We start from the raw sequence: 26,000 nt of genomic DNA, 5'->3' as shown, positions 1-26,000 counted from the left end.
AGTCAACACAGCTCAAAAAACCCCCCAGATTTATTTTTCCTAGGTGACAAAAGCATAGCTATATTTTTGTGAGTTAGAGCATGCCTAAGAAGAATCGGGGCGAACCTGCCAGCTCATTTTAAAAGGCTTTGGATGAGTCCCTTAATGGGGAGCCTCTTCCCTGCCAGGGAACTTCCTGGAGCACCAAGAGCTTTTGGCAACCAGCTGAAGATGCTTACTGCAAGCTCATGCACAAGCCAATGTAATATTGACTTGTTTTTTATGAAGAAATAAAGGGTGAGGAATGTGTACTTGGAGAAAGTGAAGCAACTACATCAGTGCTTGCAATAATGTAATTAAACAAATCGCAAAGGCCCTGATGAAGATTTCATGATTTACTTTGCAACAACAGAATCATAAAATATCTTCATCTGGGCTGGAGCGATCCCCTGTCTAAGGGCTTTGAGACCAGTCAAACATGCCAGAAGCCAACCTGGACTGGACAGGGAGACATTTTAGTAGCATTTAATTACTGCCGTGGTGTGCCCTTAGGAGATCAATCGGATCAAAGGTCCACCCAGCCACCTCTCCTGATCCAAGCAGTGGACAGACGCCTGCAGGAAGAAAGCCAACCCTGCGGGGAGCCATATGGTGACACGGTCTCGGTGTCAGTTTGCCTCCTCACTTCCAGCTGTCCTGGTTTTTGAGCTCTTACCCTCCAAAGCCTCCGGGAGGGTTTTGTTTCAGTGGTTTGCCAACAGCTTTTCCAAACCCTTTAAAAGCATCTGGTGTTCTCTGCATCTCAGGGTCATGGGTCAAAACCCATCAGCCATCACTCCCTGCTCCCACCTCCCAGGGCTCGCTTGGCTTTATAGGAAGGAATCTAACCAGGGAGGGGAGGAAGATGGAAAATAGAGCCATAATGGCTGAAATACCTTTTAAGATCACCCAACGCTTGTAGTAAGTGTGAAAAGCAGCTGACATAATGGATGAAATAACTTCCAGCTGGTCCTTGGAGGCCGTGTGTCACATCCACGGTCCATGAGCTACGCACACAGTATTGCAGGTGCCGGGCAAAAGGGCTACAAAACACCCTGGACTTAAAGAAAGCCCCATTATTTAGCAACAGCAGTGATAAAAAGTGCTTCCCAACTTGCTCCCTCCTATTAGCCAAAGTTAAAAGGGTCTTTTTTGGTTGGTTTTAGACTCATTCTCCTGCACATCAACATTTGAAACACTGCTTCAATTTTATGATGACCATCACTACTGGTACATCTTCATCTCCACGGGGCTCCTGGCTAGAAAACTACATTATCCTGAACTGAATTTCTACCTTATGGTTGTTTTTCCTTTCTTTCCTCTGTTTTTAACTGGGCTGAAATGGGAACAGTGAATCTCTCTGCATCATGACCCCTGGCGTGACAGGTTAGAATGCAACAGGCCATCCCTTTTCCACCACAGATCCCCATTTGCTTTCTTACTTTGTAATTTTGCTGCTGCCCAGACCCTTTCCCAACACTCTTTGGTGGTTGGATGTTTCTTTTCCAACCACACTGATTGCAACAGAAGGACTAGTACTTCTCCCTGGAGAAACAGAAATTAAACTATATTATCCTGTAGGATATCTATGTTTTTATATGTATATTTTTTAAAATATTTATATATATATATCTTATGATGCTACCCTGAGATAAGACTCCTGTTTGCCACTTATATACTTGCACTACCACCTCTATGTTATAGAGGAATAAACATTTCCTATCCTCCATCCCACTTTCTTGTTCTTTTCCCAAGAAAATTCAAGACAATTAGATTAACAGGTCAGTAGATAGTAAAGTTTTAGTGGGAGCATGGTATCACAAGGAAGGTGTCTGATGAAGATGAAATACAACTCTTACGTTCACTGAGAAGTTCAACATCGAAAAAGCTTTTCGAGACACAACTGTTCAGGCATAGCGAGGGCTGAGAGAAATGACAGGGTATTTAGTAAATTAAAAACTGTTAGATACCTCCCAACAGGTGATTTGTAGTAAGCAGAAATTTGTGTGTGCAAAATAAAAGGAAGAATAGGCAACATTTGACAGCAAGGGAGTGTGAAAAATACCCTGGTTTATTGTGAGAGTGAAGATCAGTCTGAACAGGAGCATCCATTTAAAAAAAAATAAAGTAAAATAAAATAAAATAAAATAAAATAAAATAAAATAAAATAAAATAAAATAAAATAAAATAAAATAAAATAAAATAAAATAAAATAAAATAAAAATCCACCACAGCCTGCACGTTTCCTTTCCAGGACAGCCAAGGCAGCTCTGAAATTTATGGGGGACTGTGTGTGTGTCTTGCAAAACTGAAAACATTTGAAGATGCCACCATGCAAATCCATTTTACCATTTATCAGGTTAGTTATTTTCCAACTGCTAGGAAATGGTCTTATTCCCTCAGCATTTGAACTGAGTAAATAAATCCCTGTAGTCCTTCAAAAGTTATTAGTTAGCAACAGGGGAAAAGAATTTCTGGGAAAAAAAAAAAAAAAAGAAACAAAACAGGTAAGAAAAAAGATAGAAAGGGCAAGGAAGAAGATGGAAGGGCAGCAAGGTGTGGCATTTAAACAGGTTTCCAGGTTTTGGCAATTAAGTTTTTAACAAAACCCCAAATTTTTAGCTTCTTATCTGGGAAAAGGAGCAATGTAAAGGTCAGTTTAGCAGCAGCATTTTTGCAACTACACAGAAGCAAACTCGGAATTAGAGCAGGAGAAGAGGAGCATGACTGGGACCCCAGCACCTCCTGCAGCATTTATAGAGATTTAATAAAATGATTAATTCTGGAGCCTGACTCATAACCCTGGCTGCAGCAAGAGAAAACAACCATATATTAGAAAAAGAAGCAAATCGATAGCGTTGCCAATACTCTAATGCCCTATTTACTGATGTCTCATTCTCATCTCAGCTATCAGCTACTGGTCCTTTTAAAAAGTTTTAAGGATTGTATTCAGTTCCTACATTAATTTATGAAGAACTAAAGCTCTGACATTGCCAGCTGCAATTCTGATTTACAGATGCATTAATATTTCCCTGTGCATTCCTGATGTCTGATGACAACATCCATCACAGCACTTCACACTATTTTAAGTGGGAAATATAGTTTTTGGATGGTCAGCAAGGAAATTGTCTTTTGACACTCCTACCCATACAGATATATACTGTTTTACTGCTCCTGTGAATTATCAGCACATAAAACATACCCTAGGGATTTGGGGGAGTTAGAGGAAGATGGTTTTTGTAACACTGGGAAAATAACTACATGGGAGCCTCCAGAGGCAGAGATATAAATGGGAAATAGTACAAACTTTCTTGAAAGGAAGATGTGTTGTTATGTCCCACGAGAGACAGGTACTACCATACTCATTTTCAAATCATTGTGAAGGTAACAAAAAAATTATACATAAATCTGTTACAGTAGCTCAACTATCACTATAATTGTCACCACGGCAGAGCACCTCCTGCACGACCCAAAGACCCCAATTTCTTCTTCACCCTATGCACCACAAACACATTTTGAAACAATAAACAAAAAAAAAATCTGTATTTTATTCTTTACAAATGAGAAGGACGAAGGGAGGACACCCTTTGGCTGGGGCTCTCTGCACCAAGCAGGAGCTTCCTTCGGCAGTCTCATCCATGAGCTGACCCACCACAACCCTCAAGGCAGGAAGGCTTCCCAAACTCCCACGCCTCTTCCATATGCTGTGCCCTAAAATAATTTATACCAGTTGTATGAAGACTCCCTCGTCTCCTCAAACTGGCTGTCACCCTGCTATAGTTTTGCTCGTGGTCAAGTGAATGTGTGTTTGGGCTTAATTACATTGCAAATACAGGCTTGCATGGATTTATAAATCAACACAACTGAAGATGATAAACTCTAAGTGAGAAACAAGTAATTTCATTATTTTCAGACAGCTCACATGGACAAATGAGCAAACTAAGCTGCTTTCAAAATAAAACTGTGTTTCCATCATCCTGTTTTGCCTCGCCAGTGTCTGCCCCAGCCACACTGAAGTAGCTACCTCTTCTAGTAACTGCATTAAAAACGTTCCTCTCAAAGACAATAGCCTAGAAATACAGTAAAACAGCCTTAAAAAAAGCTGCCATTTCCATCTTACCATGTGGAAAAATTTTCTTTGCTAAAACTGTTTCATATATTTGTGTAAGTTTAAACTAAAGCGAGGCATCCATATTCCCATTACTTTTTTTTCAGTACCACGCACTTTCATCATTTATATTTATACATAGATAAATAAAATAGTTACACATATATTATGGAGGCCAGGGCAAGCCCTGTCTCAGCTTCAGCGTGGGTTACTCCCCTGAATTCTCTTGCCACTACCCAGGAGATTTGAGGCTGATGAGTGTTTAGGGATCTCCTCCTTTAAAAGCCAACACGCTCACCTGAAAATCCCAGCTATTGGACCTCAAGAGATGGCCAGTTTGGTCAAATTTTTATGAACCGAACTATGAATATTTCTTTCAGAATCCCTCTCCTGCTCACCCAGGTGGGCTCCATTGCCACCTCTCCAAAACATCAGCCCTCTGCCATGTGCCAATGCTCTTTTGCCCCACAGTCTGGAGCTCCTCCTGGATCTCCAAAGCAGGTGAAACCCACAGCACTCAAAATGACAGCTCTATCTAAATGCAATATATGATGTAATATATAATGTTACAGTAAGGAGCCAGTGGTTCAAGCTGTTCCTCTTTAGAGTTGGCCTATAGGAAACAATTTCTGAAGGAGAAAGATGTTTCTCTTATATCTCTAAAGATTTGTTTTTCTGTCCTCCTTTCTTCCCCCATCGTTCTCTGTAAGAACATCTACTGCAGACCAAACCATGTTTTCCATCCAATGGATGGATGGCCACTCTAAAAATGTCACCTCTGGAAAAGGATGCAGTGTGGTCCAGACACATGCTCTCGTGCAAGGATTCAGCTGTGTGATGCTATAATTATTAGTTAGTGTTTGTACGTGAGCCACAAAGGTGCATTGAGTTATTTTCCTTTCTTTATTTGAATGAATTGTTATTTCCCTGTTGTTTGAAATAATTATTGTAAATGGTCTTATAAAATGTTTTCTTTCCAATTAAGAAAACATATTTAATTATTATTAGCTAGTAATTATTAGCTAGTTTTTGTATGTGAGCCACAAAGTTGCATTATTTTCCTTGCTTATTTGAATGAATTGTTATTTCCCTGTTGCTTGAAATAATTATTGTGAACAGTCTTATAAAATGTTTTCCTTCCAATTAAGAAAACATCACCAAAAAATAACTGCTTATGAGTACACTGTAAAACATGTATTGCTATACTGTAAATTATACATCAGCTACCTCGGTGCCAATTAGCCAGGAAGGCAAGAGAACAACGCAACAGTTGGGAGCCTTCAGTATTACTGTAAGATGATGTGGCTGATCATTTCACGACGTGTTTTGTTCCTGACGGTGTGCAATGGGATACTGCGAAATAATACGTGCCATCTGGTGCAAGTGAGAAAACCAGAATAACGTATGTCATCGCCTGATGTCTATGTCAGTATACATATTTCTGTGAGAGACTAGAAGATGCTTGTTCTGTGTCCTCCTGCTGTGCTGAATGGACGCTGAAACTATTATTTTATATTGTCAGGAATAAATGTCTTTTAGTTGTTACCATGTCCTACACAAGCGAAATCACAATATAATTTAATAGCATGTAATTAGGTATTGCTAAGCAAGTCCCGACAGAGTTTTGAAAAATTAGTCAAAGATGAAAAAGTAAAGAATATACACTAAAAATTTGATTTTTTCCTGAGTTCTCAGCCATACCTGTGTTTTACAGTAGTAGAAACATCCTAAATGTTTCCCAAGTTTCTGAAAAGTGATACCTTACACAGTCCTGAAAGATACTGATTTATTACCAATTTGTCGAGCTGCTGGATGCTTTACATTACAATATTTTCATAGTATTCAATTTCAATCTAGCTACATAACTACTGAGCTTATTAGCAAACTGGAGGTATGGTACTTCAGGTATTCTGTCTCCCTAGCAAAAAAAAAAAGTCAGTATTATGCTTGCCTTTCATGTTGAGAACATAGTCTCATTTATTAAGTATCTGTTTAGTTTCAGAAGATCAAAGTTATTATGTACTGAATATTTAAATATACACGGACAAGTATTTATTGTAAATTAACTAATCTCAGTCTGAGCCTGATAGCCAAAATACTGCACTTGAAACGCTGAGAAATTCTCATCATGGTGGTGCTGCATGTCACTAGAACAGTTTAGGGATGCAAGGTAGGAAATACCTTTTATTTCCCATATCGTCTGTTCTTCAAAAGATGATTTTTTTTGGCACACTATTGCCTGCTCTCACTATTAGAGTAGATGCCACTACATATTTGGTACCGTTTTAAAAACATACCAGCTCTAAGAGTCAAGTTTTGGCGCCCCTCTAAACAAATGAAGAAAAAAAGTGTGTCTATCTTATGTGTTTGTGGGGGGAAATTTAAAATTACAGTTCATCTCCATGCTAGTATTAGAAAAGTAACTGAAGTAAGGGCATTTATTGGATAACCATATTATTTTATAATGAAGGTATAGATTTGCATGGGCAAGACTCAAGTTTTGTGCTGGATACATCTCCCTGGCTGCCAAGAAGTGACAAGAAATTTGGCCTTCAAATGTTCTGCTGCCTTCTTTTTGGATGAAGACTGATTTAGGAGGGATTGAACATGTTATCACAGCATCCAAGAGAAGCCACAGCATCAAAGAGAAGCCCAAGAGCTCTTATGTACAGGTAAGTACCCAGCATGAGATGAGTATTTGTCCATTAAGATGAATGGGTGCCCCAAATTCCTGCCTAAAGCACATATTTTGCTCTTCGTATTCTTATTCCACCCTATGGAAATAAAGCATGGTTTTGATAATAATCACCTGTTGAATATGGATTTACAGTTTCTCTTAGTTCATCCCCAAAGCAAAATGTTTATATAAAACAGGTCACTCACATACAATTCCCACTTCCACCAAAATCACATACACACAGTACAACAATTTAAAAACCACCATCACTGCCCTGTCTTCAGCCATCTAGGCCATCAAGAAGACCACAATTATGCTCTTACTGTACATGAAAAATATTCCAGAGTTGCAAAACACCACATATTTTGATCATCAAATGCATGGTCAGGCAAGACAGTGCAAAGGTAAACTACTTTCTGATGTTGACAAACACAGGAAGATCTACATTTTGCCACTCAAATGCCAAACAAACCTTATTTCCCCATCAAGGTGCAGCCTCAGAATCACAGAATCATCTAGGCTGGAAAAGCCCTTGAAGATCCTCCAGTCCAACCATGAACCTCACACTGCCTGTTCCCAACTCCACCAGATCCCTCAGTGCTGGGTCAACCCGACTCTTCAACCCCTCCAGGGATGGGGACTCCCCCCCTGCCCTGGGCAGCCCATTCCAACGCCCAACAACCCCTTCTGGAAAGAAATGCCTCCTTGCAACATGCAACACCAAGTGACAATGCCCGACTCCCCAAGCATAAACCCACTTGCAATCTCTTTCCAAATTGCAAGAGCCCTCTGAAGGCTGCAGAAGTCCTTGAAAAATTGTCTCAACATAAGAGCTACGTCATAAAGAGCACTTACCCTTGAAGAGCTTTTTCTCCAAACCAATCTCCCTTCCCCAGAGTACGGAGAAAGACTGGATCTTCACTGGGGGAGTCTTCACGAGTAACATTCACCTGTTGAAAAGCCAAACACCCCCAGCATTTAGAAAACTTTTAATTAACAAATAAAAGCTATTTGTTCAGAGAGGGATTCATCATGTCCAGGATCTCTCAAGAAAATCTCCGGCCCATATCTCCCCTGGGAACCATGTAATTCTCCAGAGTCCTGCACTCTTCCCTCAGCATCACCAAACAACCATCCAAGAAAATGAGCAGCTGTTTTCCACTAAGGTACCTACCACTCTTGCAAAAATGCAATACTTGTGGTTTTTTAAAGGTTTTAACACTAAACATGGAGTTGGCTGCACAAGTACAGTCATTGCCTGTATGGAGCCAGCAGCAGAAATAGGTTCCAAATATTTTCTGCGTATCAGACAGACACATGGTATAGGCTTCTGTTAGCTTTGTTCCACATGATTACTTGTGTTGCTAAGTTCATTTAAGGGAAAGGAATAACAAAAATAATCTATACTTAGACATAATTGAAATGAAACAGTTTGGAGCATTACAGGATGAAAGATGTCTCCTCTCCTTTTTACTCTCTCTCAAATTCAGGGAGGGGATAACTAGCTGGAGCAAAAATCAAGTATTTTCATTGAAGTTTAAAGGAAAATACTATCTTATTTTTGAATATTTTATTTTTGTGGTGAAAGAGAAAAGCAATTACTGCTGGTAGAAAGCAGACTGTCTTTCTGACCCACTGTAAAACCAAGGGTAGTATAACCAAGTATAATCCTAAATTGAAGAAGCTGGCACTGCAACAACAGGAAGATGACTTCACATCTGTGAGTGATGACTTCCTATTGCTGGGAGGTACTTTTCTTTTCTGAAATGATTTCAGAAGAAAAACAGTAATTGATCATCTGAACACCCTTGGCTCTGGTTTCCCGTGCCAGTATGGGATATAAATCCCAGCCCCTGACATCCTGCTGGGTGCTGAGGATGGCATGACATACCAAGGATGCAAAGGGCTACATGAAAGATGAATTTCTATGAGAAATATTTCTTCCTTTGCTGCTGCTATCAGAGGTAAGTCATACCTCCTATGTTATGAGAAGGCAGGTGAAATACAACCCCCTGCTATCAGTGCATGGTGGGGATCACCTCTTCCAACATTAACCAGCTATAAATCTAGTTGTGCAGTCTCTGTCTATGGTCAGTGTAGAGGGACAGGCATTTCCAAAGCCCGAGTTGTCCAAAATTTAATTGGGTTGAACAACTTTCTGGAGATGCTTTGCATATATGGGAAAATCTCTCATCTGCTTCTCCTTTTCAGGCTGTTTAGCTTTAATCAGAGCTTTCACATATGCAAATTCACAAAGCCAAAATCTGGGATGTCAGACATATCCTTTTGGATTTAGAGACATTCCAGTTTAATTTAGCTACTAAATTTACAATTGTGGCCCACACCTTCTCCCATCTCTTTTATGCATGGTAAAACCAGTGGGTTTGAGTCATTAATGAGCCCTCAAGACTACATCACACTACATTTAACATTTGCAGTGACTCATCAAAGATCAGATGAGGATAGGGAACGCGTAACGGGTGAGCCAGGAACATTTGTAGCTAATGAAAAAAAAACCATGGGCAAACAAGAGGAACTTGAAGGCAGATTTAAGCTCTTTCTCCGTGACCTCCACTGATACTAAGTGCTAAGGGATTATGGGAGTGTGATTTCCATGTGGTTCAAAGCAATGAGCCATTTGAATAGCCACAGCACCAATGAAGAACCCACATGATCTGGCATTAAATTGGTGCCACACCATGGCTTTTAAAGGGAAAATGGTGTACAGTGGCACAGCATGGCACACTTTGTGTCTGGGTAAAGGCAAGGTACAGAGCAGGCACGGAGCAGCAGCACTTAGCAAGCAGAAGAGACTGAGATGTTTTAATCTGACATATTCAACAGATTTCCGCACGCAGGATGTTTTGAACACAATTTTGATTTCTATTCACTTGGACTCGAGGAAACACACTAAAATAAATAAACTAAACGAGCTCAGGAGTGAGATCAAGTGCAGTGGAGAAAAAAAGGAGAAGGATTTTGCTCCTAAAAGAACTATCCATGGAGCATGTGCTGAAAGAAAAGGGAGCAGAAGTATTTCTAAGCATTTCGGAGAGAAGAGCTGGGCTCAGAAATGTAAATAATCTTCTCTGTTCACTTGACTGTCACTAAAGATACTCTGACATAAAAGTCAAGGCAGAGTTTTTAGAAGTAGCTCTCACCGATAACACTCATGCGATGCTGCTCATTGAAGAAATTACACGTGAGGTCCCAGGTACATAAACTGCAGCCAGCATTTTTGCTGGCTTATTAAGAGCTGCCAGGGTTGGGTTTTAGCATGGGACATTATATGCCCCTACTTCAGAAAGTCCCAGGCAGCATACATTGATTTGTTAGTTCTACATTTCATTGCTATTTATTCCATGTTTCACTGCTGAGGCTGCATTCCTCCTATCGTGGGCTGTATCCTTAACATGGGTTAGTTATTACATCTCCTGGGTAGCTTTTACATCCCAATATAGGCATTAAAATTAAACACTCTCCAACTCCATCCATCTTCTATCAGTCACTGATATCTCTTTTGCAATTCAGTAAGCTTGGAAGAGAAAATGGGGCAGAATTTAACCGTCCCTGGAGGAATTTCTGTCAAGCCACCAGGATCCAGCTGAGGATCTGGGAATTTCTCAGCAACCCCATGTGTGTTGTTTTATTTTAGCTCCCTTTTTTCTCGCCATCAGCTGTCATAGTAAGATAAAGTAGCAAAGGCCAGGGATAAAGCCAAGGAGCATCTCAGGCAGGACTACAGGGCTATGGAGCAATGATGAAGGGCATGAGTGGTTTTCTCCCTCATCCTGCAGGTGATGTGTAAGAGCTTAAGGAGATGCAGGTCAACAACTGGTTACCCAGCTGGTGTCAACAACAGGATTTGCTTTTTACAACCAAAGGACTCTCTCTGGAGATTGAGGACTGCTAGGAAGGGATGGGATCCACCTGATCAAGTGGGGCAAAAGCATTGTTGCCAACAGGCTGGCCAACCTGGCAAGGAGGGCTTCAAACACTCAGTGGGGGAGGGAGGCTCACCCTCCCATTATTTTTACCCACTAAAAAAGGGGAAAACAAACAAAAAAAAGGATTTGAAGTGTGCATCATGGTTGTCCTTATTCTGGGAGAAGAGGAAATACTACTTCTGACTGGAGGGAAGCAGAAGGGCATGAGGGAATACCATCAAATTTGGATTTCTGCAGTCCATGATTATCTTCATTTCAGAAACTGGTCTATGACTATCTTATTCATCTGAAAAAGACCATTTTATTTCTTCTGATGAAGATTGGCTCCCAGAGATAGAAAGTGGAAGATGACGTTGAAAATCTAGTTTTAGTACCTGAGAGCTGACAGCTGCCTCAGAAGACAACCCAATGGCGTATACGACACCCACATTCTTCCTCTGCAGATGCCATGGAGTTTTTCTTACCCTTAATTATGCAAGGACAATGTTAATGTATGTCTTGGTGCAAACATCAGAACCAGGAGGCTCAGGTTGGCCTGCTTTCAAGCATATTTATCCATTTGTGTTTACTTTCAATGTATCACATCTCATCTGCAGTGGGAAATCACTGTGTATTCCCTTGAATATCTCCATCCTGCTACATGGAAAGAAGCCAAATGCTTCTCAAGTGTAATAGTATTAGGCCAGATAAAAAAAAATAAAAAAAAGAAGTTGAATGGGAGGAAAAAACTCGTTCTATAAAATCCCATCACGATTTTATGGGAAAGGAGGTCAAAAAGCGTATTTTCCCTGTGAGCAGTTGAACAGAAACTTAAACATATTTTTTTTTTTCCCGTAGGAGAGAGCTCAGACTTCTCTGGCTTCCTATTATTTAATTTGGAGAAGCTGAGAAGTGATAGCCATGGGAATGAAATCTGGACGTCAGAGGGATACTTAGCAAAGAAAACATTGAGTATCGTAGGGTATACTATTAAAAAAATTGAGCTTTTTGGTCATTTACTGAGAGTCTCAACAACTGTTTTCAACCCCAAAGTCTTCACTGTGAGCACATGTGTAAAACAGCACAAGATCTATTTTTTTCCCTTCAGGCCACTCTGCCCTACTGATACAGCACCAAGAAGTTTAATTAAATGTCAAGTGTTGCAACATTTGTGCCTCGGGGAGGGGAAAGAGAAAGCTCTGGCTGGTGCTGAATTTTGAGAGCACATCACCGCCATCATCCCACTTGCCTTCGAAGGGTGTCAGCTTACCTTTCCTTTGCTGATTATAAAGAAAGTGTCCCCTCGAGCACCTTGCCGTATAATATACTCTCCACTTTCATAGTGCGTCTGTAAGAAAAAAAAAAATAATTAAGGTGAACAAACAGAATCAGACACTGCTATTCAGCAGATAGTTTGTCAGTTTTGCAAGATAACGCTTGTGGAAACATAACCCTGGTACCAATTTTATCCCGGTCTGACATTGGCCGTGATTTAAAAATTGTCTGGTGTCAAGGAATATAATAATTAAAATGAAACTGTTTATGGCTTGCCCATTTTTCTTCTTACAGTGCTAGTGCCAGCTTTTGCCCAGATGAATTATCCTCACAGCCCAAATCCATTTATATTAAGTAAACCAGAAAGAGGAATTTTCGACAGAGAATATGGTACATGACATAAACTGCAATAATATGCCTGTTGTAAAAATAGTTCTCCTTTTTTTTTTTTTTTTTTTTTTGTTAGTTTGGGTATTTTTCCAGCTTTGCTAGCAAGGGCTTTATTCAATAAATCATTCTTGCTCTTCACTTGTTGTTATAATAGCTTAATCCGTCTTTTTGCCTTATTTTTGGATTATTTCTTGCTAAATTTATGTCACAGTTTATCAATGCTTGCATCTAAACTTAATAGGATAGCTTCATCCCTTGTATTACCCCATCAAAATCAGTATGCATTTATACATCATCCAAAAAATAAAAGCCAGTATTTTCTAAATAAAGACTCTAGATTTATATTTATCCCCCACCAAACCCTGGCATTTTCTTCAGAGATGCGCTGCCCCCTGCAAATTTAATAATCATCAGTTCAATAGCAAGCAGAGGCAGGGGAATGCCAAGAGCTTCCCACTCAACATCTTTACCTACATCTCCTACTGGCCAAATGACTGCTGGGTTTTTTTTAAATCAAGACCCTGCAGAGAGCTGCAGGCATGGGGTCTGCTGTGCCCCAGCACCGATTTGTGACAAAACCTCCCCAAAAATGCCCTGTGCTCTGGCTTGGGTGTTATTTGAAGCTACACTAAAGAACTAAGCCCCAGAGAAGACTGCCAGATTTTTAATCCAAAAGTATGTATAAACAACAACAAGGATGGATTTGAGCTAAGACAGAGTAATTAACCAGAATCCTAGAATTTGGATAAGCTTGAGATATTTTCTTTCAAGGGTATTTTATTGACCTGCATTTATTTATTTATCTTTACACTCAACCTTTTTGGTGTCACTTACAGACTGATAACAGAATTCAACATGAAAACAAATAGCCAAAGGCTCATGGAAATGCATCTGAGAAAAACAACTCCTTGGTCTGGCAGCACTGCGCATATGGAGATATTAATGAAAAGTAATTGTCCTAGGAAAAAAAAAGGTATCTAAGTGAACTATAATACAGAATTAATTAGGTTAGTTCTTTCAAACACAGCTGTGGGTGCTTACACGATCCTAAAAAAAATTCTGGGTAAATAAAATCAGAAAGTCAAAGCAGTATGTTAGCATTAATATTCTTAAGAGTCTCCAGAAGATTAATAAATAAAAAAATAAAGTTCTCTATTAGAATTACAAATACTGAATATTACCATGTCAGTCTTCAGAAAAGGGACCAGAGAAGGCAGGTCAGGAAGACTAAGTTCTGAGTTGCCCTGATCCTTAACGGGCTCTAATGGATCTAAAAAACACAGCATTTTTCCTATTTCCATGTGCCAGAGTGGGAAGAGGAAGAAAAGCCTGGAGGAGAGTGCGGACACAAACTTGCAGTTTTATTTCTTAGGTGGGGTGTTTCTGGATAGAAGATTTTGAGGATGCACATTTTTGAGCATCCAGGTTGACACTCCTTCAAAGGGCCTGGTTTTATAAGGTGTTGGCATCATACCCTCTCATGTGGAATCTTCCAGGCACCCAAAAATCTAATGATTGAAAATACTCATCAGAAGGTTTCCAATTTTAGTACAGGCAACCTATATTCATTAGACATATTAAACTGCTACTGATTATATGACTTTTGTGCAATTTTCAGTTGATACTGCCTTAGAGCTGACTCTCAACTTGTGGCCAAATAACACATCCAACATGGCAAAACCTTCTTCCTAAAAGGCCATTTCTTGGTCTTAGTCACCAGTTACAACTGCACCAACCACTTAGCACTGAGACTCAGTCCTGGTGCCGTATCTGATTTCCACCTATGAGTCCTCTCAACCATTCCCATCCATGAGTCATAGAATCATAGAATAGTTTGGATTGGAAGGGACCTTAGAGATCATCTAGTTCCAACCCCCCTGCCACAGGCAGGGACGCCTTCCACTATATAAGGTTGCTCAAAGCCGCGTCCTTTGAACACATCCACATTGAGAGTCCTCCCAACCTTCCCACCCGTAAGTCCTCTCAGCCTTCCCACCCAGGCTTCCCCACAAGAAATGGAAGGAGAACAAATTCAAGCTTTGAAGGATCCAAAGCTGCCTCTTTAGCATCTCTTGCCTACCTTTTTTTTTTTTTTTTCCTGAGCTCTAATTTCATTCAAAATACTGCAAGTCCTTCTTCCAACATTCAAATCATATTCCTCTAGTCCTTCCTTGAGTGCCCAATCATGCAGAGCTTTCATTTTGCTTGACCTCCTTCTCATTGGCACCTTTCTCCATGACCTTCCTGCGGTCCACGTCTTTGACTTTATGTATTTCAGTCCATTTCTTTCACAGCTAATGCTACCTAGCTTTACAACAATTCTTCTTGCTTGAATCAACCTGTCCTTCCCCATCCTCTGACAATGTTCTTCCTCTTAAACTGTCCTTTTCTAACAAATCGACTCATCCATGTGCTTCACTATTTAACCAAATTATTTCTGTCCGTTTAGACTGAAAGCACTGTGCAAAGCAGGCAAAATCCGTAAGTGCTCACTTACGACACAGGCAAATAAAAATAATTATAAGCCTCTTGCTTTTAGCCAGCCATGTATAAGGTAGCAATACATTCTCAGGTACATACAGTACCGTTATACAAAGTCATTTGAAGAAGCGCTTCGGCAAATGTTGCACATATTCATAGTATAGCTTATATTTTAGCAATGCAAGCTCCATTTCATCTAGAGAAAACCAGTCCAAGAACAATATGAGGAAAATCAACAATTCCTACAGCTTTGCAATGGTGTGGTGACACACAAAAAGGAGTAACATTTGAATTAAAATCACCAAAAGAAAAGCAGTAAAGCAAGCGGGTTCAATGTGTCTTTACTAGCTTTAGACTGACCCCACCGCTTCTTCTGGACTTGCATTTGCAAGATTAAATTCAATGGCTGAGCTTTAGCAAGCTGTTGGAAGCCAGACTCTGTTGAAGAGGATCCTTCTGATGGAGCGAATAACAATTTGTTGGCATTTTCCTAAATTCTAGCTTCAAAGCCCTGTATGTACTGGTCAAAGAATTTCCAGAATGCCTTTAAGATAGGTGTTAAATATTTCTACCCCACCTTTTCAGTCACAAATGAATAAAAAAATTATGCAACTAGTGCAGCACCCCAGATTTGGGCTTAGAACTTGAATTTTTGGGGGTTTTAGAATTTTCTCCCAAGAGAAAGGGACTCTGGACAGAATACTCTATTTTCAGAGGCAATACCAAAGCTCAGTGACGAAAGCTAATTTAATATCTCAGAGAGATTTCACTGAAACTTAAGCATCACATAGGTTTTTGAGTGTACTTCTTAAGATGTAGCTCCTTCAGGTCACAACAAAATTAAAGCAAAACACAGAAATTAATTCCTAGCTGGAAGAGTTGACCAGACTACATTAACCATTCTTACATTTTCCTCTCTTCAGCAGAAAACCAGAGCTGAAATCCAGCATAAAAATGAAATGGAGAAAACCTGAATAGAGACACAGGCTGAAGAAATACAGCTGTATGACCTGCCAAGGTTGAGATAGCCAGGCAGCAAAGCTAACAGTTACAAAGGTCTTGTGTGTGCAGGGGGAAAAAAAGGTTCTAAGCTAAGGCATCGAGGTCCCAGTTTAGCATCAAAGTCTGAGAAAGTCAGTGCTCAAGACAACAGGGATGATAAAGCCAAGAAATTAATGCTGGGAACCCTCATATACCAGCAAGCCACAAATGTATATTTTATAAACTTTGACAAACAGGGATAAAGGCTCAGCTTCGATGAATTATAAATGCTACGAAATTTAGAACATTTGTCATGCTAACTATACTGTTGTTTTATAAAGTAACGTCAGGCCCTGAAGGTACTTCTCTGTGGAGTGAGAGATGCTTTATCACCTCTTGAATAAACCCCTGGCCCCCTAGTGCCCCACTTTCCTATATAACAAAACATTTTCCCAGTCTAAACCAGTAAGGGGTTGCACCGTTAGGAATGCAGGGATATCCATGGGGATGCAGAGTGCAAGTCAAGCTTGTGACCCAAACTCTCATGTGTTTATCAGAGGATAGTTATGTGCTTCAATAAGAGGTTTCTTCCTAAGAAAATAAGTGATAAAATAAAAATATGTGATAAAAAAAAAAAAAAGTGCCTTGTTTTTTCTGCTTTTTTGGCATATGCAATACATCCAAAATTAAAGATTGAAGGTTTCCTTAAAAAGAAAGTTTTAATCCTTCCATTAATATTCATAGCTTTGATTTCAGTATCTGTCCCATATATGCTTTAACTCCTATAAGCATTTAAATACTTGTAAACTAAAGGTTCCAAGTCTTTCCAATGGAGCTCAGCTCTTAACTAAAAGCCAGAGCATTATATTTACAGAAAGAATGTGTCAGGCAGGTAAAAAAAAAACCAAAAACACCCAAAAAAAAAAAAAAAAAAAAAAAAAAAGAGAAAGCTCTAATTAGTTTTCTCAGGGAAATAAGAACAGGTCCTTAGCCAAAATGTTTTAATAAGAAACAAACCTGAAATACATATAAGCAAGAGAAAGTCATGTACGTATTACCTAAACTCAGATTTCCCTTAAATTTATTTCATTGACACCGAGGCAAGCCTGACAGGAGGAGGGAAAATAAAAAAATGAAATTAGAGAGCCAGCCCAATTAGTATTTCAAAGTCCCTGTAGCATTTCTCAACTGCCGTAAGCCAGCACAGTGTCAGTAGAGATTTTCCAGCACTTCAGACCAGCACATCCTCTGACTCCTCAACCTTTATTTCTCTATAACTCCTTTCTTTTCCCCCTGCATATTCTGCATAACACCAACTTGTTAGCTCTCGGATCCTTGCCTCAGAGAACAGCCAGTTTCTGGTCTCTTGTACAGTGTTAAATATGAGTTTTCAGGATCAGGAGCACCCTTATTTTTAACAATACCTGGGATTTTTTTCAAACATTTTTTTGTGTTTAACACAAAATTAAGGAGCTGAACTAACAGTTGTTCAGTTTTTGTTTTGGTTTGGTTTTTTTTAAATCTAATTGGCCTGTTACTAACTAATACAGCATACTAGAAAACCTTTGCAACAAGGAGACCTGTGTAATGATCTGTTTTCCTTTATAATCCTCATTTTCTCACCAAGAACTTAAAGGGATCATTGAGTTCAACTAAATAACATTGGAAAGGGCTAGATCTCATTTGTGGGAGCTACAGCCCATCTGGACAACTCTTTCGCTTCATGCTTCTATATCACATAATATCATGTAACATTAGGGAGGCTGGAGAGGATGGGTTTCATTAGCATTTTTGATGGATTATGGGGTCAACACATGGCTTTTTAACTGAATGAAATTTAAAACAGTTTCTAGACAAGACCTGAAAAACTAACATGAATGTTTCTGGCTAGTCCACCTTGCTGGCCATTGACAAGCCAAGAGCCATCCCAGTGACACCAGTGATGTGTCTGTACTCCTGGTGCAGCCCTGTTGTAGGAAGCAGCAATGGGAAGAGGCTGCCAGATCTTATTTCTGACCTACCTCCAACACTGGATCTCCAAAATGAGCCACTTATGATTCCTGGTGTCCTAAAAAGAACGGCTTGCTGGCTCTACTCCCCTGTGTGGCTGGCCAGGTAGATCAGCAGTAAATAAAGTATTTCTTCCAAAACATGAGAGACCCACATGGTCTCTCAGTCACTTTTAAATGTGAAGTAACATATATCAACTTAGATCACTGTCGATTGATAAATACTCCCGCCACTCCCCCAAACCAACACCTTGATTTTAAAAGCGATTCGGACAATGCAGACAGAATAGCAGACTTGCATTTATCTTAATTTTAGGAAGCACAAGAAGTTCAACATCTGAAATGGGATCGAGTAGTGAACACTGCATCTTGCTCCCATCCTTAAGCTCTCCGTTGCCGTCAACATTACCATCATCTTCAACTACCTCAGGTTTTAATATTCAGGGTGAAAGCCAAAGCATGCTGAATTTACACTACTGGAGTGAAATAACAGAAATCAGATTTCTTAGAAAAATGTTACTCAAGTATAAATTAAAGCTGTTTGGTGGGTCCGAGATAGATGTAGATATAGTGAATAACCAATGTACATCAAACATACTGAATTCTAGGCATCAAACAGACAGATTTCCCCTTAGAAAAAAGATAAAAATGAAATAAAGTTGCTTAAAAAAAACCCAAACCCTAAACAAGGCCAGTTTTTATGCAACACTAGATCCAGATTTTAATCCAATGCATGTACTAACTCTGTCTAAATGGCCTTCACATGTTCAGATTAAAATCAGCCTCAGAATACAGAGAAGCTGAAATCTTTCACAAAATATCTCTTGCAACCTAAATTAACACAGCTCTTGGAAGCTCTTCCTCTCTTTAAAGTCCTCCTGTGTGGCCTATCAGCACAACAAGTGCCTCTCTCCTGAAGATTCCCAGTTTGCCCAGTAATAACAGCTTTATAGAAATCTCTTCGTGCCCCCCCCCCCCCCCTTTCCTCTATTGCCAATTTTATTTAAAGCTAAGAAAAAATCTCAGCAGCAAGGGGAAAAAGATGTTTACTCAGTGGGTTTCATAGGGTAAGACATTGATAAGCATCCCTGATGTGCTGAATGTACCCCATAGAAGAACTAGCAGAAGTACAGAGCATCCCACAATCAAGTTATATTATGCTCTAAAAAACGTAAATATCCTGCTTTATGGAACCCTTCATCCTGTCCAGAATACCAATGCGTTGCCCCAGCCTTGAGTGGAGAAACACCCCATGTAATGAAAGCCTCTTGAGAAGTAATTGAATTTTTATGAGACTAACCTTGCATTGAATATTGACAAAATCAGAAAGAGTGGGGCATTAGCTGCAACAACAAATAGAACCAAATTTTGACAATAACTACAATTTAAGTCACTGTGCACCATGAGACCAAAATCGCAAGTCTTCCCCAACCAAAACCTCCCACTGACACATAACACTTGCCTGAGCATGTGTACAAACCAGATTGAGTGCTCTCAGTGATCTCCTGATACCATCCCTTTCAGAAAAGTTATTTGTGCAATTGATTTCCTCTGCTAGCCATCACACAAATGTAGCATCACACACTGCATTTCCTTTCTCCTTTTTCTCTTTTTTGATTGCAATGGTGACATCATGGCTAGAACATGATACAGGCGTTTGAAATCTGAATTTCTGCACCTTGTCCTTCCCAGAGAGGTTTCTATCACAACCCTCCATTGTGCATGGAAACAACTCACAGCTCATAAACTCACAATATTCCACTAATTGGAGGAAAAATCAGCTTTCTTAATTCCCAGCACTACACCCAAAGAGCCAAAACTTTGGTGGGAACAGCCAAAGCAGAGCAGCTCAGATGGACACCTCTCAAGGGTGACCAGATGCGTGCACAACATCTGGGCACTCTCCAGGACCTAGCCCTGTGCCACCATCATCTGTGCCAACCACAAGTACTGCAGACGCCTTGCCCTTCTTTTGGCACTCCTCACGTGCCACCATGTTGTGATGAAGTCCTCCTCCACGGCATGCTAGGGGACACCTCACCCACTGCACAAAGGAAACGTGAGCTTTGCAACTTCAGACACCCGTGTTTGAGTGAAGGCTTTGGTCCACTGACCTTTGTCAGTCACCAACTTCAATTGGAACTTCTGTTCCTGACCACCATCAAAAATTGAGAAGCTTTTAAAGTCTGACCAAGTGTTAACACAGGCTTCATGGAGAAACCTTGATGCTGGAGACCAACCCAATGGTTAAACTTCAGAAAAACCTCATTTTTCCTCCAGCTTGATGCCTTTGACCGCTGTGTTTATACTGAGAACATTTGGGAAAAGGTGACAAATAGACTGTGTGTTTGGAGTGCTACATAACCCATGTTAGCTGTGGTGCTGAGAGGCCAAAACCCTGCCAAAGTTCACGTCGGGGGAACAGAAACACAAAGGTAGCTTTGAAACGAGGAGTTTCACTCCCTGCAGCCAGGTTTGCACCGCCGAAACCAGTGAGGGTACATGGGTTTGATGACAGTGCTCATTGTACAATCCATCTTCCCCAAGGGGTAATTTTTTTCTAAAAAAATACATCTAAATATGTTATTTTGCTGACAGTATTAAAAAATATGCACAGAATGATCAGCAAAACTCCAAACATAGCAGCTTTCAAAATACTTTTGTTTCTGTTCTGGACTTTCTGCCTTAAAGATTTTTTCAAATCTGAAATGACAACAGCAATGCTAACAAAATAGAGTTTTAAAAAACTGTTTATTTGCTGAAAAATGCTACAAAACCAAGCAGGTTAATATTGGTCTTCCGTACTGAATTCCTTAGGAACCATAAAACTTTGTTTCCCTGGTTTTACTATGTGTCTCACTCCCATGACTTATCTAAAAATGCTGCTCCTTGAAATAGCCAAAAGGCAAAATTATCATATTGTGGTCCTCTCCTTACTTATCCCATGAATCAAAGTGCAGCAGGTGGGTCTGATTTTTAACACTCAAGATGTCTTAGCAGCTTAACTAAAGTTGAGCAAGTGGGAAATTAAAATATGAGAAAGACGCATGGACGATGGGAAGCGAGGGTTAACTCCTGCCTTTTAATTCAACATTATTATGGAGCACAGGGTTGGGAAAGTAGATGAGGAAGGATAAACCTAAGAGATGAAGGATGCTGCTGAGCAGCTCATCCCATGTACACCTGCCACCGTACGTTGGGGGATGAGGAAGTGCAGACTGGCCCATGGTGGGCTGCAGGAATCAGTACGTTACCAGCACACCTCCGCCATCCATGGCAGGGAGGGTTGGAACTAGATGATCTTTGAGATCCCTTCCAACCCAAACCATTCTACAATTCTATGATGATCCCAAATGGTTGTGAACTTGATCTGGAAACCTCTAGATGACCCTATGGCAACCTGGGGTTGCAAACCCCTACTTTCAGATTTAGCTGGCTCTAACCGAGCTGCAATCTTCTGCAGGGAATTTTTCTTTTTCTCACTAATGTATTACAAATTTAACTCTTCCTTCTTAAAAATCAAGCTATTTGAATTCAAACTAGTTGTTTGAATATATATTTCAAAGTCAAAGCTGTTTGGTAATAGTTATAGGACACTGCTGCCTTGGTAAAGCCTTGTGGTAAACATTTCATTTGTACTGCACTGATTCACTGATTCTTAATAGACTGTGACAGCGATAAGAAAACAACATGCTCCTGGGCACGTTTTGGACAGTCTGAGTGTCTTCTCCAATTGTGGTGACTTCTGCAGTTTACATATTGCTTCTGATTCCTGCAAAAGCACCCCCTGACTGGCAATAGTCTTAATGCACCTAACGGTCAAGGCCAGTGCACAGAACAATAGAAATCACTCCAAACAGTGGGTTTATCTGTCCTCAACTGAGGTTGTATTCACATCCTCATGAGATAGGAGGTGAGCACTGGTAACAAAACAAGCTACAAATCAAACAAGGAGCAACTGGTATGCTAATAAATGTCTTTTCCTCAGACTAAAAAAAAAGTTGGTGGCACACCTCTTAATATCAAGATATATAATACGTGACTCTGAGAACTTGGTCACATTGGTTTCTCCAGATGAAAGCAATACAACAGGATGTACAGGAGTAGTCAAAGAGCTATATTCAACAATAATTTCACTGAAGCAAAAGCAAGTACAGCCTACACTAGTTATAAAATGAAATTAATAAAACAGGAGTCCTACAACAGTCCTCTGGTCTTTCTGAAATGTAAAGATGCAATAAATGTTCCTAATTTGAAGTTCTTTGGTTAAATGATTGCTTTAATTTCCTGTCTGTTTCTTTTGGGGTTTGGCACTATTGTTCCATGAATCTGAATTTCACCGTGCTGTGCAGAAAGCCAGAGGGGAGGGAGCATGAGACATCGGTAGGGATGGACCTGGGGCTTGTACCCTCCTTCTCTTCCTTTTTCTCAAAATCTCCTCCAATTTCAGTGTCCTACAGACATACAAGTCATCCACGAATTAAGCTGGAACTGGTCCATTTCCCATATGAGCTTCTGGGTGGCACCCACCAACACTGCTGGGGACAAGGCAAAATATGCGATGGAAATAAGGTTATAAAAATGAAAGTTGTAGAAAACAGAAACTCAGAATACTCAGTTTAGAGCAAAAGGCAATCTCCAAACTGCGATTTTTCCAACTCTGATGACTCCTTAGGTGAAACTGCCGGTCCTGAAACACACTGAATTTTCTCCATGAATTCAAGACTTTTGCATTGACCTGTAAATATGACATTACAGTTGTGATCATTCAGGAGCTTCCTGAAGGTTGACTTCTTGTATGGAAAGAAGCAACAGCACCACATCTCTGGCATTTCCATGACCCAGAGCGCACAGCTGATCAGTTCAGTATCCTTTTACACCACAAAAGTTAAGGTCTCAACACCAGAACATCCAACCTTAACACAACTCTCCTGATGGTAATAAATAGTGGATAAATAAGACCACTTGTAACTTCTGTGAGATACATATGCAAATGAGATTTATTTGGGTTGACACTAAACAAACTTGTTTCATCAAAGTCCCCTAAACTAAGCAATACTAAGGAAAAGGGTATAAAGTAGGGATAAACTTCAGTGGTATCATCTCCTAGTCATGAAAAACACAACATTGTCTTTTTTGCTCTGATTTTATCAACCAGTGCTCATCAAGTGCAATTTTCAGGGATACATAAAAGGCAACACAATCCATAAGGGACCATATCTAGCAAATGTTGTCCCGGGTTCCTGAGCTCAAAAGGGATGACGTGCACGAGATGGAAGGAGCTTTTGGCCCTTTTCTTTTCCCACTCCTGAGCATCTTCCTCACCACCCAAGGCAGTGGGCAGCACTGTTACAGGAGGAAATGCCTTTTCTGTGATCCCCATGCCTTTTTCAAATGAACAGTTTTCTACTGGGGCTTATTTTCTCTTTCATACTCCTTGAAAGTCAACAAAGAGTCCTGTGGTGAAAGGAGGCTCCCCTGTCCCCTTCCATATAATCATAAGCTTTGCTCAACTCTGCCTTTACTGGAACCTTCTGATCTGACATGACTAAAAATGTCTCGGGCAGGAGGCAAGTCACCTGCTGTCACTTTCAAGTTTCTTTCCCAGTCCACTCTAAAAACCAACAGTTTTGAGCAAATGTGAGCATGTTCAGGGAATGGATGAATAGTACAAGCTGTCCTTTGTAGATGAAGATTTGTTGAGCTTCAAAGATTTTTATACACCCAACTCTAAGACTAAAGGATGTTGCAGAACATCAAGTAGATGATGAGACATCTACAGACTGTGAGCCAGGATGATTTGGACTAGATGAGTCCATTAAGGTTTGTAATGAATACAGTTTTGATTCCTAAATGCACCGTGCACTTTTAAGGGAGAAATAGGAGGAAAGAGAATCTGGGAAAAAAAAAGCATTATTTAGTTTAATGCATTATTGCTAAAGATATTTCCTGCCTTAATTTGCTCTAAAAGTAGACACAAGGCATTAGAAACCACATTTTAATTCTTGTTCCAGCCCCACTGTTACTGTATTACAGTCTGACAACTGTTTTTGGAGAGCAATCAGGGTTCCTAAGTAGCAAACAGCTTGGGAGGCCACCAGCTCTCAGCTACTTTTTCTCTGCAATGCTGTGGAAAACATCTGTTTGTCTGTTTCTGCCTGGAAAATAGATCAAGTTGTAAAACGCTGTCACCAGCTGTTGCAGGGGCCACTGCCTTTCTGATCCCTGAGCCTGACACTGTTCCTGCTCTCCCCCAGGTCAAAGACAACCTCCCTGAGTGGGAGAATGTAGAGTAGAGGTTCAAGATATGCCCAAGTTGTTGCCTGCAGCCTAACATCCTTTTATAAAGGAAATTTGTAGGAATATAGCAGAAGCTCAGAAGTGATAATTTTTAGAGGTGCAGCCACTGAAAGTAGGTTATCTATCCACATACATACATAGCAAAGATTGACATGAAAATATAAGAGGAGAAAGAGGAGACAAAGGAGGTGGCAGTGGGTGAAAAGATGACTGGAAGTCCTGATGTTCTTCAAGAAAGACCACATGTAAAGATGCCTGAAGGATGAAAAAGGGCAAAAGGAAGGATGAGGGGATCAGAGAAGGAAGCTGAGCCTTGCCACCACCCACTGATTTGGTACCACAAAAGTCCACCAGAAGAGATCAACTGCAGAAGTGCTGTCAGTGGGGGAGAGCTTCATTTCCTTAAGTGCAAAGAACAGGAAAAGAGAAATAGAAGTAGATAAATGGGCAGGACAATCTTCTGAGAAGAAGCAGGAATTTCAGAAGACTGAGAAATGGAGGATGGAGAGGATGCTGAAAAAGCTGGAAAGTTCAAAGAGATACAGATGGGGATGAAGAGGGTAAAAGGCCAAGACAAACCTCAAAGACAAAGACAGAGAACTCAAGGAAGGGTAGTTCAAGGATTAAGACAGCACAGAGATGGTACAGGTGGGTGAGAACAGCACATTGGGACAGTCTAAGGAGAAATGGGAGAAGAAGTTTAGTAAAGACGGTTGCTCAGGAAGATGAGAGAGGAACCAATGTGGAAAAAATAGGATTTATTCCCATGAGAGATGATGGTGATAACGAGAGACAGCAAATTAGTCGGGTGAAAGTTGATAGTGGTATTAGGCCACAGATCAAGCCGCCAGTGAATTGGGGTAGAAAAACTAACGTTTTGCTTGCTAGCTAAAATAATAACTGATTCACAGATAATCAACATGAAACGTGGAGAATTAACTGAGTGATAAGTAGTAAGAAAAAGGATACCTAGGCAACAAGGTGCAATTAATTAATCAGTTACCCTAACTAAAAACTAGCGAACAGTAAAATCGAGTTAAAAGAATAAATAAATTCTATAGCAAGTTGCGTGGGGGCAGGGTAGGGGCAGAAATCAAACTGCCAAATAGAAATTGGAAGTATAAACGAGAAAAAAGTTTATATGCCCATGACCAGTCGCACATATTTAATTTTGACTATAAGCTTTTGCAATATGGAAATCTCTATCTGAACAATCCCCATCCCATGACATTTCCAGCCTACTTTGAACATTAACACGTTGCTGTGATGCAGATTGCTTCGTATCAATAGACTGGGAAGGGAAAGGTGCTTTGTTTTTTAAATACCCAGATTGAAAGGTCTCCCTCAGCAATACGACAGCATATCAACATTGACAGTTTTGTTTTGAGGAAATAGAAGAAGAAACAATATCACACTATGTCACAGCACCATAAAGTGTCTCTCCAATTGCAAGTAACTTAAGTATCTGGGTTTTTAATGAAATTTCATTGAAATGCAAGAAAAGTAGTTGCTCTTGTCTCCTTTCCTGAATAGCTCTGATTTGTTTTTCTCTTTATAATGGAAGTCTGTGTGTGGAACGCTAATTTCCCTCCATAAATCCAAAGACCAGTTCCACAACTATTAAAATGGCAATCAATTCCTTGCAAAAATGAAATTAGAAGTAAACAATGTAAATCAACATATTTGTTTCGTATATTTTTCTTAATTTGCTCCAAATTTTGTATGCTTATTCAGACAAGATATTTGAATTGCCATGAAGATCCAAACTAATTTTATAATCTATCATGAGGAATAAAAAAGCATATTCAGCCACTCTTCAAGTAACCTGCAATGAA

The 26,000-nt window shown here is 40.0% G+C and overlaps 1 protein-coding gene across 2 annotated transcripts in view; it reads right to left on the bottom strand.

Annotated features, from left to right (window-relative positions):
- PRKG1 (protein kinase cGMP-dependent 1) overlaps positions 1-26,000 on the bottom strand; it is a 533,626-nt gene that overhangs the window by 114,838 nt on the left and 392,788 nt on the right. For both annotated transcript variants that reach the window (XM_074830170.1, XM_074830169.1), the window contains exons 6-7: positions 12,000-12,077; positions 7,659-7,753 (exon numbers count right to left, since the gene is read on the bottom strand). In XM_074830170.1, the coding sequence (XP_074686271.1) occupies positions 7,659-7,753; positions 12,000-12,077 (173 nt within the window). The remainder of the gene's footprint in view (positions 1-7,658; positions 7,754-11,999; positions 12,078-26,000) is intronic.

This window comes from Strix aluco, chromosome 7 (assembly GCF_031877795.1).
Source record: "Strix aluco isolate bStrAlu1 chromosome 7, bStrAlu1.hap1, whole genome shotgun sequence".
NCBI classification, from domain to species: domain Eukaryota; kingdom Metazoa; phylum Chordata; class Aves; order Strigiformes; family Strigidae; genus Strix; species Strix aluco.
Note: the sequence above shows the minus strand (reverse complement) of the source record. Positions and strands in the feature narration are given on the sequence as shown.